This window comes from Pseudorca crassidens, chromosome 2 (genome assembly GCF_039906515.1).
Source record: "Pseudorca crassidens isolate mPseCra1 chromosome 2, mPseCra1.hap1, whole genome shotgun sequence".
NCBI classification, from domain to species: Eukaryota; Metazoa; Chordata; class Mammalia; order Artiodactyla; family Delphinidae; genus Pseudorca; species Pseudorca crassidens.
In genome coordinates, this window is record NC_090297.1 from 184962857 (window position 1) to 184976528 (window position 13672).

The 13672-nt window shown below is 61.8% G+C and overlaps 1 protein-coding gene across 2 annotated transcripts in view; it reads left to right on the forward strand.

The window, feature by feature from the left end:
- Positions 1-13672, forward strand: part of LGR6 (leucine rich repeat containing G protein-coupled receptor 6) — a 94350-nt gene that overhangs the window by 29135 nt on the left and 51543 nt on the right. For both annotated transcript variants that reach the window (XM_067729912.1, XM_067729913.1), the window contains exon 4: positions 1143-1214. In XM_067729912.1, coding sequence (XP_067586013.1) covers positions 1143-1214 — 72 coding nt within the window. The remainder of the gene's footprint in view (positions 1-1142; positions 1215-13672) is intronic.

Below are 13672 nucleotides of genomic sequence, written 5' to 3' on the forward strand. Positions count from 1 at the left end.
GTCCTGCAGAGTCCTGAGGCTGAGAGCCCAGACACACTGCCCCCACTCGCCCCCCCACCAGAGCTGTCCTCAGGGAAGCCACAGTTCTTTCTGACCCAGGTGTGTAGAGAGATGCCTGGACCTCTGAGGGCACCTGCCCTGTGCCCGTCGGGGCAGGTGAGGGGCAGATGTGGCCAGAGCTCCTGCATGGGGTAATGCCTAGAGGGAGGGTGGACGGCATGCCTGGCACACAGTAGGTCTCCCTGGAGGTCCCTCCCAGTTCCAGAGCAGCCTATCCTGCAATAGGTGCTGTTCCTGGGGCTGTACGTGGCCCAGGAGGGCCCGACGGGTGTGCGGGTCAGGGTGGGGCAACTTCCTTCTTTCCTGCCCCCGGCTCTTCCCTGACCCCCTGGAGGGCCCGCCCCACGTGCCCCCCCTCCTCTCCAGAGGCCAGCAGGGAAGGACGTTCCAGTGGCAGCGGCCACCCAGGTCCTCCCTTAGGGCCGGGCGAGCAGGACCCTTGCCCAGGGCCCTGAGGCTTCAGGGACTCCCCGAGGCCCTGGAGTGGCCTCCTCACAATTTTCTGAGCACAGCTCTGGTGGCCAGGGTTCGCTGGGGTCAGCAGTGCCACCTGGAGGCCCCAGACCCCAGTTTCTCCCCTTCTCGCTCTCTGACTCACTGCCCCGCGGGTCCAGGAGGGCAGCCTCCCTAGCGGATCGTGCCCCCGGCTGGCATGTCCCTGCTTTTGTGGGGTCATGTGTCATGGCGTCACCAGATGGTGCTGACACTCCGATCTGGGTGCCTCAAGTTGTCTCTATAGACACACACACCACAAGGACAGACTTGCCTGGGCCCTGCGCATCCTCCCCTTCCCCGAAGAAAACCCGGCCTCTCGGCTGCAGACGGAGAAACTGAGGCCTGGGGAGGAAATCGTGCATTTGCCCACGTCCTTCCAGAGCAGACGGCCAGAGGATCCCGCGTTCCGCTCCCCGGCCTTTTCCCCAAAGTCCCTCTAGGGCACTCTCCCAGCCCAGTGCACAGCGCCCTGGACCTCCAGCCAGGGAGGGGTGGGACAGGACTCTGGGCTCTGAGGCTGGGCTCCAGCGTGGCGGGCAGGCAGGCGGGCGAGTGGGAGTCCTTCAAGCCGCCTCTTCCCCTCACAGGATGCTGCAGAACAACCTGCTGGGAGGGATCCCCGCCGAGGCGCTGTGGGAACTGCGGAGCCTGCAGTCTCTGTGAGTCGGAGGTGGGGCTGGGGGCGGGCCTGGGCACCCCTTCCTCCCTGCACCCCCCACCCCCCGTCCCGACAGTGCGCTCCTGGCTTTTGTTTCTTCAGGGGGCTCTCATCGTCATATGTCATGTGTACGAGTGCGTGTGTATCTCGGGGCAAGAAGGCACCCAGATCCTGTGGAGGACTGTGGGGATGGGACCTCCCTGGGTGGGGCCCCCGGGGCCGCCGTCCTGGGATGTCTGGCCTTCTGCCGTGGAGTCTGGGTGGGCATTGGAGGTTGCTGCCCTAAAGAAGCGTCAGGAAGGGTCTGTCTTGTCAGGAAGGAGCTCACCTGCTCCGACCCTGGGGCTTTGGTAGCGGGGGAGCGTTCGAACTCAGACAGACGTCTCCCCGCGTCCCAGACTCACTGGCCCCCGTGACCCGTCCAGCCCTCCATGGAACGCTGCAGTTCCTGTCCTGTCCACTAGGGGCGTCCAGAAGGGATGTCGTCCAGAGCATCAAAGAGGTTTCCACGGGGGAAAAGACTTCCACTGGACGTCTCCACACTTACTTAGACGTTAATGTTTTCCCTGTGACTTGCGTCTTCTGCGTGCTTGGGGACTCTGAGGGTCTTGTCTTTTACACGCTTGGGCCACACAGGCACTTCCTGCACTTTCTGAGACACGGAGGCCCTGCGGCCGGGAGACTAGACGGCCAGCTCCCTCCGTGGCCGTGCCCCCTGCTGCCCGGGGGGTCAGGGTGGGGATGGGGACAGAGGCCCAGGGCCCCCCGGGTCTGAGGCCGCCGAGAGGGCGTTGCCTCTTGCAGTCCTGTGAAGACACCGCTGGCGGCGGGCTGGCTGGCTCTGGTCTGAACCGCTGGTCTCTGACCGTCTCTGTGCCCAGCTGCCCGCCTCCCCATGGGGGGCGGTTGCCCCCCCCCCCCAACCCCGACACCTCAGGGGGTTTCACGAAGAGCAAGTACGCAGCGGATGTGGGGAGGACCTGGGGTAGCTGTGCCGTGCGGGATACAGCTGTTATGTAGTTCATTTAGCTTGTTTCCCGCCCGTTCATTTCACACGTTTTTGAGGCTTTGCTGCGGAGGCAAAAGCCGAGTTTTTTGCTTCTTGAAGGATTAGTAAGTGTCAAGCGGGTGAAGGGGCAGGAAAGGACATTCCAGACAGAGGGAACAGCACGTGCAGAGACTGGGAGAGAAGAAGGAGCTGAGTGGGCCGTGGAGAGTGTGCACGGGGGCAAGCTTGGCTGGCTGTGGGGGGGCTGGGGGCTGGTGGAAGGGCAAGAGCGAACGAGATCCAGAATCCACGAGAGATGAGGAGGACCTTGCCCAGGATCCCGGCTTCATGCTCAGGGCCCTGGGGAGCCATCAACAGGACCTTCAGCCGGAGTTTGCATCACCGCAGATCACCCTGGCGGCAGTCAAGGAGGACAGCCTGGAGGCGGGGAGCTGGTGCCGGGCTCCTATGCCAAGGGAACGTGATGGGGCCGGAGGAAAGGCGGGGGCAGTGGCTAAAGGAGCAGCGGACTGGCTCTGGGAATATCAAGAAGCCTGGTTGTCAGGGCTCTGGGCTCAGACTGCCTGGGTTCAAATCTCAGCTCCTCCATTCACTCCCTGTAAGGCCTGCAGTGGCCTGGCCTGTGTGCTTCTCGTTTTTCAGTAAAAGGGAGGTGGTGAAAGGGTCTGTGTCCCTCGATAGGACAGAAAGGAGCTACTGCTACCACTGTCACTCCTGGGGATGGTGGTGTTGACCGGACGCGGGCGCCCAGGGACAGGAAGAGTCGTATTGACCGCCAGCTCTCTGGCCTGGACACCTGGGTGGACAGAGGGGCCGGTCAGCTACAGCCTGGCCTGCGGTGGGGACTTAGTGAGAACGTGTTGAACGAGTGGTGAGTCGTGAATCCCAGGGGATGCGCCAGGGAGGGCACAGGGCAAGGGGGACGCCGAGGCCCCTTTGGACATGTTGGGTTTGTGGTACCTGCCTGGTACCTGGTGGGGTGACCAGGCATCTGGGATAAGTTGGAGCGCGGGTCACTCTGCCTGCAGGACATCAGAGTGTGCATGTGCCTGTGTGTGTGTGTGCGCACGTGTGTGTGCATGTGCTGGGAGAGGGGGGGCGTCCCCCTACCTGAAGCTTCTGTTTGGTGGGTGTTACATCAAAGTGACACGCTGTCCAGCTGACTCAGGCCCCTCCCTCCAGGAGGGGTCAGGAGTAGCAGGCCCAGACTGCCGGGCTGAGCGGAGCGGGGGGAATGGCCTCCGTCGAGTGCCCTGCGTGCCGGCACCACGTGCGGCGTCACACCCACGTGATCCGGTTCCATCCTCACGCGCCCCTGTGACAGTGGCCGTCTCTGTCATCAGATGAGGGAACAGAGGCTCCGACCGGCTCAGGGCCTCCCGCGGTCAGAGCTGGCACCTGGGGCGGCAGGTCCACGGCAGCCAGGCCCCCGGGACCCAGGTCCCCAGGGAAGGCTGTTCCTTGCCTCCCCTGGACAAACTCCCACGGACATTCCTGGAATGTCCATGGAGGTTCTGTCCCGTGGTGCACAGGACAGGAAGCGGGTTTGGGTGTGGGGAGCGGTCAGGGGATGGGCCCAGGCACGCAGCCCGATGTAGCACCCAGGCTCTTTGGCCCCCCCATCACCCCCCCGGCCCCTGCATACACTTGCTTCCTCCCCGACCGCTGTGGGAGGGCGAGGGTGGCTGTGCCGGACGTGTCACGCCAGACTAGAGCCACGGCCAAGAGAAACCACGGCAGCCACAGGAGCCTGGGGGAAAAGAGAAACTGGGTGGGGGTGAGGCAGGGCCAGGGGTGGCAGGGGAGTCCATGGAAGAGCAGAGAAACAGCCCAGAAAGACCTCAGGCCTGGTCCGGGTGGGGCCTGAGAGGAATCAGAAAGGCCCAGTGGCAGGATTAAATTAGGGGAGAAAACAGAAAACAGTCCCATCCTGGACACGCTGGGAGGAGCACGTCACCACAAGGGCAGCCCCGTGATACCGCCGCTCTCTGCCGAGCCGGGGAAACGCGTCCAGGGCGGTGCGGACTCTAGCCCGAGACCCCCGTCAGAAGCAGCGCAGCCCCGTCTGAGACACACCGGGGCCTGTGCTGGGGGAGGGAGGGGGAGGGGCGCCCGTGCCCGAGTCACCTGGTGACGGCTGCACGCTTGGTCTCTGGGGGCTGGCACAGTGGGTGGTCCCTCTGCAAACACGCGCGTCTTCTGCCTGTGGGGCGAGGAGGAAAGTGGCCCAGCCATGCCACCCAGCGCACAGGCTCTTGGAGGACAGGGATCGCGGGTCTTCCTGGGGGGCTTCTGAGCAGATCCCCCTTGTTCCGTATCTCTGACCCTCCTCTGAGGCACAGCTGTCCCCCAGACCAGTGATGACCAGCACTTATGGCCCCTTCTGTGTGTGAGCCGCTGGTACTCACACCTCACTTCACCTTGGGGCTCTGTGGGATGGTTAGACCGCTAACCTCGTCACCCCATGTCACAGATGAGCAAACTGAGGCACAGCTGGTGCAGGGACTCGGTGGAAGGGACACAGACAGTACGTAGCAGAGCCGGGGTCAAAGCTCAGGCAGCCTGGCCCAGGGTCCACCCACATACCGTGACACTCAGCCACCCCCCAGGGCCATGCTGAGGGCACTGAGTGGGCAGACGATGAGCCCTGGGCACTGGGCCGTCGGGGGCTCTGGGACCATGGTGTCTCCAGTGCATCTCCTCCCAGGGCTGGCCTTGCAGCGTACGCCCCGCTGGAGGATGCCCACGGACGCTGGTTTGGCCTGCGTGTGTCTGCACCCTGGGATTCCGGGGTTGGGTGGGGCCGGTTGGGCCGATGTAACAGAGTGCCGTAGGTGGGTGGCTCAGGAGTTGTTTATTTCTAGCAGCTGGAGGCTGGCAGGCTGCGATCGGGGCTGTGGTGGAGCTCTGGTGAGCGAGGGCCTCTTCCGAGCTGCAGACGGTGCCCTCGCGTTGAGGGAGCAGAGATGGGCAGAAAGAAACCTTCTCCTGACTCGTGAGGGCTCTAATTCCTCCCAAATGCCTCGCCTCCTAATTCCATCGTATGGAAGAGGGTGAGGTCTTCAACATACGAATTTCAGGGGACACAGACGATCGGTCCCTGGCACATGGACAGTGTTGGTTGCCAGGGTAGCCCAGGCTGCTGACACTCTGGTATCGCCGTGGATCCCTAGAGACCCCTGGTGCTGGTCAGACCCCCAGACGCTCCTCAGGAGAGGCCGTGAGGCTGCTTGTGCCTAATAACCATTGACTCGTGAAGAGCCTTAGTACCCTGTCGCCAGAAACAGCGCTTCCGACCCAGCCATGCGAGGAGCAGCCTGTGCACTACAGCCCACTGACCGACAGCGCTTGGGGGAGCCTGGCTGCAGCTTCCCACTGGGGTAGAGGCGGAACCGGCTGTGCATGGGAGGGGGTCCCTCGGGGAAGCGTTTTCTCAGACCTCTGAGCGCCGGGGGAAGGAGGAGGGCATCACGGGGCCAAGGACGGTGTCTTCGGGGCAGGGGCCCAGGCAGAGAATGGCTCACACCGCCTGGAGGGACCGTGTCAAGCAGTGGTTCTCCGGGCGGGGGCCCTGGGCACCGGCGCCAGCGTCTCCTGGGAACCTGTCAGACGTGGCCTCCCAGGCCCCACCCGCACCTGCTGAATCAGAACCTCTGAAGGTGCGGCCCGCAATCGCGTTTCCACGAGCCCCCCACCCCAGTGGATTCTGATGCCCGTAGAAGAGTAAGAGCCAGTTATGGACGAAAGGACCCCCCAGCCCCCCGGGCGGCCTCAAATAGCAGACTCGGACGCTTGCACGGTCTGGAGGCCGCAGGCCAAGACGAAGGTGTCTGCAGGGCGGGTCCTCCTCAGAGCCTCCTCCCGTGGCTGTGAGCTGCCAGCGTTCCTCGTGGCCACATCACCCGTCCTCACGAGACCCCTCTCTGCTTGTGTCTCTCACAGTACACTTGTCACTGGCTTTAGGGCCACCCCAATGATCCAGGTGATCTCACCTTGAGACCCCTAACTTAGTTACACCTGCAAAGACTCTTTTCCAAATGCAGTTCTTCCATCCACAAGTTCTGGGGGTTAGGATGACAACGCACCTTCTTGGGAGGCACCACCCAGCCCAGCCAGGGGTGTGAGGGGGACAGAGGGCCGGTGAGGGTCCCGTGGAGAGTGGCAGGGTGATAGCTGGGCGTTGAGTCAGAAGGAGACCAGAGGCTCAGCCAGGGTGGCGGTCCATGAGTCAGCCGGGCAGGGGGGCGGCGTCTGCCCAGCACGGCCCGGCACCAGCGGGAGGTGGGACATGGTCCAGGCCTGGGCGGCTCTGACCCTGGCGATGCCCGGTCTACCATGGACAAGCCCCCGAGCTGCCCTGAGCTCTCAGGTGATCCAGTGGATATGGTCAGCGCCGCCCAACTTGCCTGCCGGCCAGAGAAAGCCCAAAGCCCGGCTGTGCTGTGGGGCCCACCGAGGGGTCCCCAGGGACCACGAGGTGGCACATGGCCTCCCTGGCACGGCTATTTCGGGCCCCATGATTATATGCTACTGTATTTGGATCTCCCCAAGGTTCCGGGAGTTGATTACTACATGCGTCTGGGTCAGAGGCTGGTTCGAGGTGGGTGGGTGGGCGGGCACGCGGGCAGCCCCCTGCGTGTGACGAAGGTCTCAACACGGGTAATTTGGCTCCCGGAGAACTAGGAGAGTGTCCGCGTGGGCTGGGCCCTGGGATCCTGTGAGCGTTCTTTCAGCCATAAATGCTGGTCTGGGAGAGAGTTGGCCCAAGCTGGCCCACCAAGGAGCAGCGTGGCCCTCGGCCCTTGTGGGTCTCCTCAGCCCCGTGGACCACCGACAGGCCTCGGCCTGAGAGACCTGGGAGAGGCAGGGGCGCCCAGGGCAGGGGTGGGAGCTGGCCACTCAGACTGAGATTAGGCGCACATGGGCCCCGGGCAGAGCCAAGAAGTGGGGTGACCCCCCCATGGGGAGATGACAGAGGCAAGGTTCCTCCCTCCTGCAGTAGTGCCTCTTCCTGAGCAGCTGACGCCAGTATGGAGATCTGGCCTGGGTTCTGGGTATGTGTGGAGGGCAGAGGAGCTCCAACCCCTGGTGTCCACCTGTCCGTCCATCCATCCATCCATACATCCATCTCCCCTTCCTCCCTCCCTGCATCCACCCATCCATCCATCCATCCATCCATCCACGCATCCGTCCATCCGTCCATCCTTCCATCCATGCATCCGTCCACCCATCCATCCATGCATCCGTCCACCCATCCATCCATGCATCCGTCCATCCTTCCATCCATGCATCCGTCCACCCATCCATCCATCCATCCATCCGTCCATCCTTCCATCCATGCATCCGTCTACCCATCCATCCATGCATCCGTCCACCCATCCATCCATCCATCCGTCCATCCTTCCATCCATGCATCCGTCCACCCATCCATCCATGCATCCGTCCACCCATCCATCCATGCATCCGTCCACCCATCCATCCATGCATCCGTCCATCCATCCATCCATGCATCCGTCCACCCATCCATCCATGCATCCGTCCATCCTTCCATCCATGCATCCGTCCACCCATCCATCCATCCAGCCAGCCATCCGTCCATCCTTCCATCTATGCATCCGTCCACCCATCCATCCATGCATCCGTCCACCCATCCATCCATCCATCCGTCCATCCTGCCATCCATGCATCCGTCCACCCACCCATCCATCCATCCATCCGTCCATCCTTCCATCCATGCATCCGTCCATCCATCCATCCATGCATCCGTCCACCCATCCATCCATGCATCCGTCCACCCATCCATCCATGCATCCATCCATCCTTCCGTCCATCCTTCCACCCATCCATCCATCTATCCATCCACCCATCCATCCATGCATCCATCCACCCATCCATCCATGCATCCATCCATCCTTCCGTCCATCCTTCCACCCATCCATCCATCTATCCATCCACCCATCCATCCATGCATCCGTCCACCCATCCATCCATGCATCCATCCATCCTTCCGTCCATCCTTCCACCCATCCATCCATCTATCCATCCACCCATCTATCCATGCATCCGTCCACCCATCCATCCATGCATCCGTCCATCCATCCGTCCATCCTTCCGTCCATCCTTCCATCCATCTGTTCACTTGCTTATTCAAGCCTGAAATGCCTGAGCTCAACAGTAAAACAAGGGCCCTGCCTTTCAGCAGCTCGTGCTTTGACGTGGGAATATCGCACACCTAGACCCCCATCCCCACCCATATGCCATGGACTTAAGCTTCTGAGACAGAAAAGTCAGGGCAGGTGAATGTGATGTAAAGTCAGTGTAGACAAGTGAAGCAGAGCTGATGGACATGGTGAAGCCCAGTGTATGTAATGACAATCACACTTGTGGTTCTGGCTTGTTGAACGCCCACTGTGGTACCAGGATCTAGGCTAATGCTCAGCAGATGTCACCTCACTCATTCCTGGGGACACATCTCTGTGGGACGTCCCATGGTCCCCATTTTACAGATGAGGAATGAAGGTTCAGGGAGTTGATCACAGAATTGGTAAACAGTTTGCTGGGAGCTCACCACCTCGTTTCAGAATTCCATCCCACTGAAGCCTTAGAGCCCAGAGGGAGGTGAGGGGTGGCCAGATCCCAGCCAGGAAGAGGTGGGGACAGCGTCTGTGTGCTGGCCGCCAGCCTACCACTGGGGGCTCCCCTGCCCTCACTCCCCGGCCATGCAGCCGTCCGTCTGTCCGTCCGTCCGGGGAGAGAAGACTGGTCAGGGGCTGGGAAGGGGCGATCTTTTTTGAGAGTCTGTGAGTAATCGTCCACCTGTTTCTGGCCTTTGGCGCCCAGGTGGTGGCCAGCCGCTCGCCGGTGTGTGGGAGTCTGCACACCAGCCGGAAAAGGCCACAGGTGCCTGGGCTCCTGCTTGGGCCGCCGCAGAGGCCGCAGGGTGGAGGCTGCCCGCCCAGGCGCAGGGCCTCAGAGTACCAGGGGGAGGCGGCGGGTCACCGGGTCCAGGCAGGGGTGGGGACTCTCCTGGCGTCACCAGCGAGATGGGGGCAGGCCTGCAGATGCTTTTTCGCTCCTTTCTGAAAGGGGACCATCATTTTACGAGCCTCTGTGACCTCTCTGGCCAGATGGCGCTAAGATCAGTGGTTCTGGAATGTGGCCCCCCCGGGACTCTGGCCAAAGTGGCGGCGCCCCCTCACCGGCCGCAACACGTGTTTGGACTTGGAGCCAACTCCTCCCCCCGCCTGCCCCGAAATAACACCGTCCGCTCCGGCGGGACCTGGTCTGGAGGACTCCATGGCCCTCGGGAGGGGTCTGGGTGGTGGGGAGGGCGGGGGTGCCGCGCTGTCTGCAGCTGGGTGAGTCTCGAGGGGCCCTGGCAGCCCTGGAGAGGACAGCCCCTCACAGAACCGTGTCTCCCCGAGAGAGAGGGCAGGTCTGGCTCCCGGCTCCTCCCGCGCCCGCCCTCCGGAGACTTCTTCAGGGCGCCCCACCCTGATGCCCCGCGCCGGAACACAGCACCTGTCTGGGACTGGAGGTGACCTTGGCGCATCCCGCTCCTCGGAGCCGAGGCACCGCAGTTTGGGCCGAGACTGGGAGGAGAGGCAGAGAGAGGGCGGGAGCAGAGGGAGGGGAAGTGGGAAGGGGCTTACTCTGAGCATCTCCAGGTGATGGTACCACCCAGTGCCTCCGCGGACTGCAGGGCCCTGGGCTCTGGTGCCATCTCGGACGCTCTGCTCCAAGGCCTCTCCAGCCACCGATCCCCCTTCACAGTGCACACGTTGTTCCGTTTGTCACCTCCAGGCTGGCCTCTGCGTCTCCCGGTCCCTCGCAGTGGTTCTCACCAAGGTCCAGATCTTCGCTAAGCCCAGCCGGCCCTGCCCAGCCCTTGTCTCACGGGGTCTCAGCTCCCTCTACCTGACGGGCCTCTCCTCAGTCTTCTCTGCAGGCCCCCAGCCGTGCCACCCTATCGATGTCAGAATCCTGGGGGCTCTTTCCTCGTCCCTCTCGAGCCCGTGCCTGCAGCCTGGGCTGCTGCGTGGGCTGCTGGTGGAGTCTCGCGTGGGTGGCCAAGCCGACCTCGAGCTGAACACCCCTGACGCCCCTCCTGAGGGCGTTCCAGCCCCAGCCTCTGTGTCGTCACTTACTTTCCTGATCCATGACTTGGCGGCCATCACTGTCCGCCATCGCCCCTGCCCGGGGTGCAGCAGCCTCCCAGCCGGTCCCCCACTTCGTGCTGGACTCATCCCGATCTTCCCCACTCTGAGTCTGACGGACCTTAAAACACAAACCTGATCGTGTCACACACACACACACACACACACACACCGCTTAAAATCCCCGTGGCTCCCGACACCCTGAGGACAAAGCTCCTTGCTGAGCTGCCACCTGCCACCGCTGGCAGACCCACTGAGCAAGTGTGTCCTGCTCCCCTGCCCGGGCTTCGGGGGGGCTGCGCAGCCCGCAGGAAGCCTTTTCTGCCCCGACATTCACTCCGCAGGGCCCCGCCACCCCGCACTGCCAGAGCGTCCCGCTCGCCTGCTTCATCCTCTTTCTTCCTTTCTCCGTCCCCTCTGAGTTTCATGAGGGTGGACACTGTCCCTCCTTTTACTCAGGACTCCCCGCCGCTGGTACCGTGCCTGGCCCATGCACGCGCTCAGGCATCTTTGCTTATAAACGTATAAACAAATGAATGCAGAACGGGGCAGAGAGGTGAGGCAGCCCGGCCAGCGATGAACCGGGGTAAGAACGGGAGCTGGAATTTAGACTCAGGTGTGTCTGCTTCTTAAGTGGACCGTCTTTCTGCCAACACTTGCTGCTCCCGCCTTCCTCTGGAAGCTTCCTCAGAACACCCAGGCATTCGAGGAAGGAGGGCGTCCTGGGGGCCTTCCTGCCCTCCACTGGCCCTGTCGGGGGAGGCGGAGGGCAGGCCGAGCTTGGAAGGGAGTCAGGGAATGACAGCAGCCCCGGGCAGAGCCAGCAGAGCACGGTCGCAGGCTGGCGTGGACGCTGCCACGGGCCCTGGCCGCGTGCTGTCAGGGTCTGCACGTTAGCGCCTGGATCTGCCCAGATAAAACAGAGGTGGGTAATAAACTTGTTATTTTTTTTTAAAAAAAGCCATGCAATGCCTTCCAAAGCCAAGAATAACATTATTTAGGATTACCTGCCACTTAGGGATGGTCCCTGCCCCTGTGGGCAACGTGGGCCTTACTCTATGAAGCGGCTGGGCCAGGAGGGTCATAATTTCCGGAGCTCAGGGTGGGGCGGGGGTGGGGATGAAGAGTCTGGACGCGATGCATCTCAGCCGGGAGCCAGGAGGCTGGACCCCCTCTCCCAGTCCCCTTCCTTCGTGCTCCTCAGCTGGGGCTGCAGGCCTTCTCAGGGAGCCCCCAGGCCTTCTGGGCCGCCGCAGCTGCCTCGGCCCCAGCCCCAGCCCCAGCCCCAGGCCCAGCGTGCTTCTCTGGCCCTGTTAACCGGCCCCTCAGCTGCACATCTACTAACCTGCGCCTGTGGTAAAACCCTCCCTCCGAACATCTGGAGTGGGGGGAAACGGAGGGGGAGAGCATGCCTGGGGGCCGGGCGTGGCGGTGCTGGAAGCCAGCTGTCTCCCCAGTTCTTAGTCCTGCTGCTTGCTGGGGCTGAATGGGTCGGAGGGGCCAGGTGAGGGTGGGCCCAAGGCTCCCCCAAGTCATTGGATAGCACCACTTTCATAATATTACTCCTCTGACCAGAAACCACAGACCTCAGGGCCAGCAGGACAAGTCTTGCTATGAGTTACACCTGCTTTCACGTCGGTGTGCCTATACCTGCTCTCTACCCACTCCAGCCAGGTCACTTACCCCATCGTGTCCCTAGCTCCCCAAACCTGTCCCCGCCTACCTCCAAGCGTGGGCTGGAGCTGTTCCTCAGGCTAGGATGCTTTTCCTCTTCCTTTCTGCCAGGATTTGCCTCTCTACTGCTTGAATCAATGCAACACACCTCCTCCAGGAAGTCCTCCTAGACTGATTCCATCTGACTCTGAGTCTGCTGAGTACACTGAGTACCAGAACCAGGCATCCTCAGTTCTCACAACCAGGACGGCAGGAGGGGAGGCCCTGGCCCGAGCAGAGCAGAGCAGGAAGGATCCAGGCAGAGCTCTCTTGTCTTTGCTGGTGCTGACCTGGAGCCTGCCAACTGCTACTGACTGCCGGGGCTGGAGGAGAACATAATCAGAATTAAGATCGGTGGGGAGGGCAGGGTGTGGGTGCAGACATAGTAAATGCCCTTTAGGTATTATCTACAGATCTCTTTCAGAGTGGGGGTCAGGGCGGCATGTGGTGGGGATGGGATGCTAAGTGGTGACCTTATGGCAAGTCTGGAGAGTTCTGAGAAAGGTTGGTCCATGCCAACCCAGGCAGACGGGACCCTTCTTGGCCCATCTCTCCCTGGTGAGACCTCACCGGTGTCCTGGATCTGACTGCCCCAGCCACTTGGAGTCTGGGAGTCAGAGGGAGAAGGGAGGTGAGGCTCGGGGGGCGTGGCCAGTGGCCAGACCTCACGTATCTGCTGACCCTGGGTGGGCTGGGCTGGGGGCTCCCGCAGGCTCCGTGTCCTTTCAGCTGCGAGGGGTGTGTGTGATTCCAGGGTCTTTCTCTGAAATCGCTGCTGCTTGTCTTTGGAAGCCAGTTCCACCTCTTTCTAGGTGAAAGTTGTCTGCACATCCTGAGCCGTGGTTCTGTAAGCTGCGAACCGGGGATGATAAAATGACTGCTCTGAAGCTTCCTGAGATGCTCCGTGTTCTGCCGGGAGGGTCCCAAGTGCAGGCGCAGGGCGTTGCTGTGATGAGGCTTATTATTAGACTGACCCATGGGGCCGGCAGACTCCACGTGAGGGACCCTGGGACCGTGGGGGCTGGAGCGGTGGGCCTTCACTCCCATCAGGCTTTGCTGCAGAACCAGGTGGGGTCCTCCTGAGGGGCCGGTTGCCCCTTTGCGGAGTGAGTGTGAGGCCCTCACTGCTTTCCCTCCATGGCGGTCAGCACGCGCACCAGGCCAGTCAGACACCAGCTTCAGCGAGTGACCGTCAGGGGGAGGTTAGGACATGGTCACAGCAGGTCCGTGCAGCCACGAGCGTACAAGCTGGGGTTTGAATCTGAGCTCATCTGAAGTGCAGGTCCTTCCAGTCTTCTGCATAGGTGAGGAGTTTGATGACTAGTTTCTTCTCTTTTTGTCTCTCCTTTTTCATAGCTTTACTTTTAAAGGGCAAAACACCTGGGGAATTTAAATACCAATGTGTTCTCGTGTCCAGACGCTCCCAGGACCCTCTGTCCTCTCTCAGCGGAGAAGAGGTCTGATACTTTGTTCGTGTACATCTTTCTGATCTGCAGTGTGACCTGCAGCTTCTTGTGGACATGTTAACTTTTCCACATCCGTATCAGGACTTGCAAACCCAAATTCATCCTCCGCGGCCAC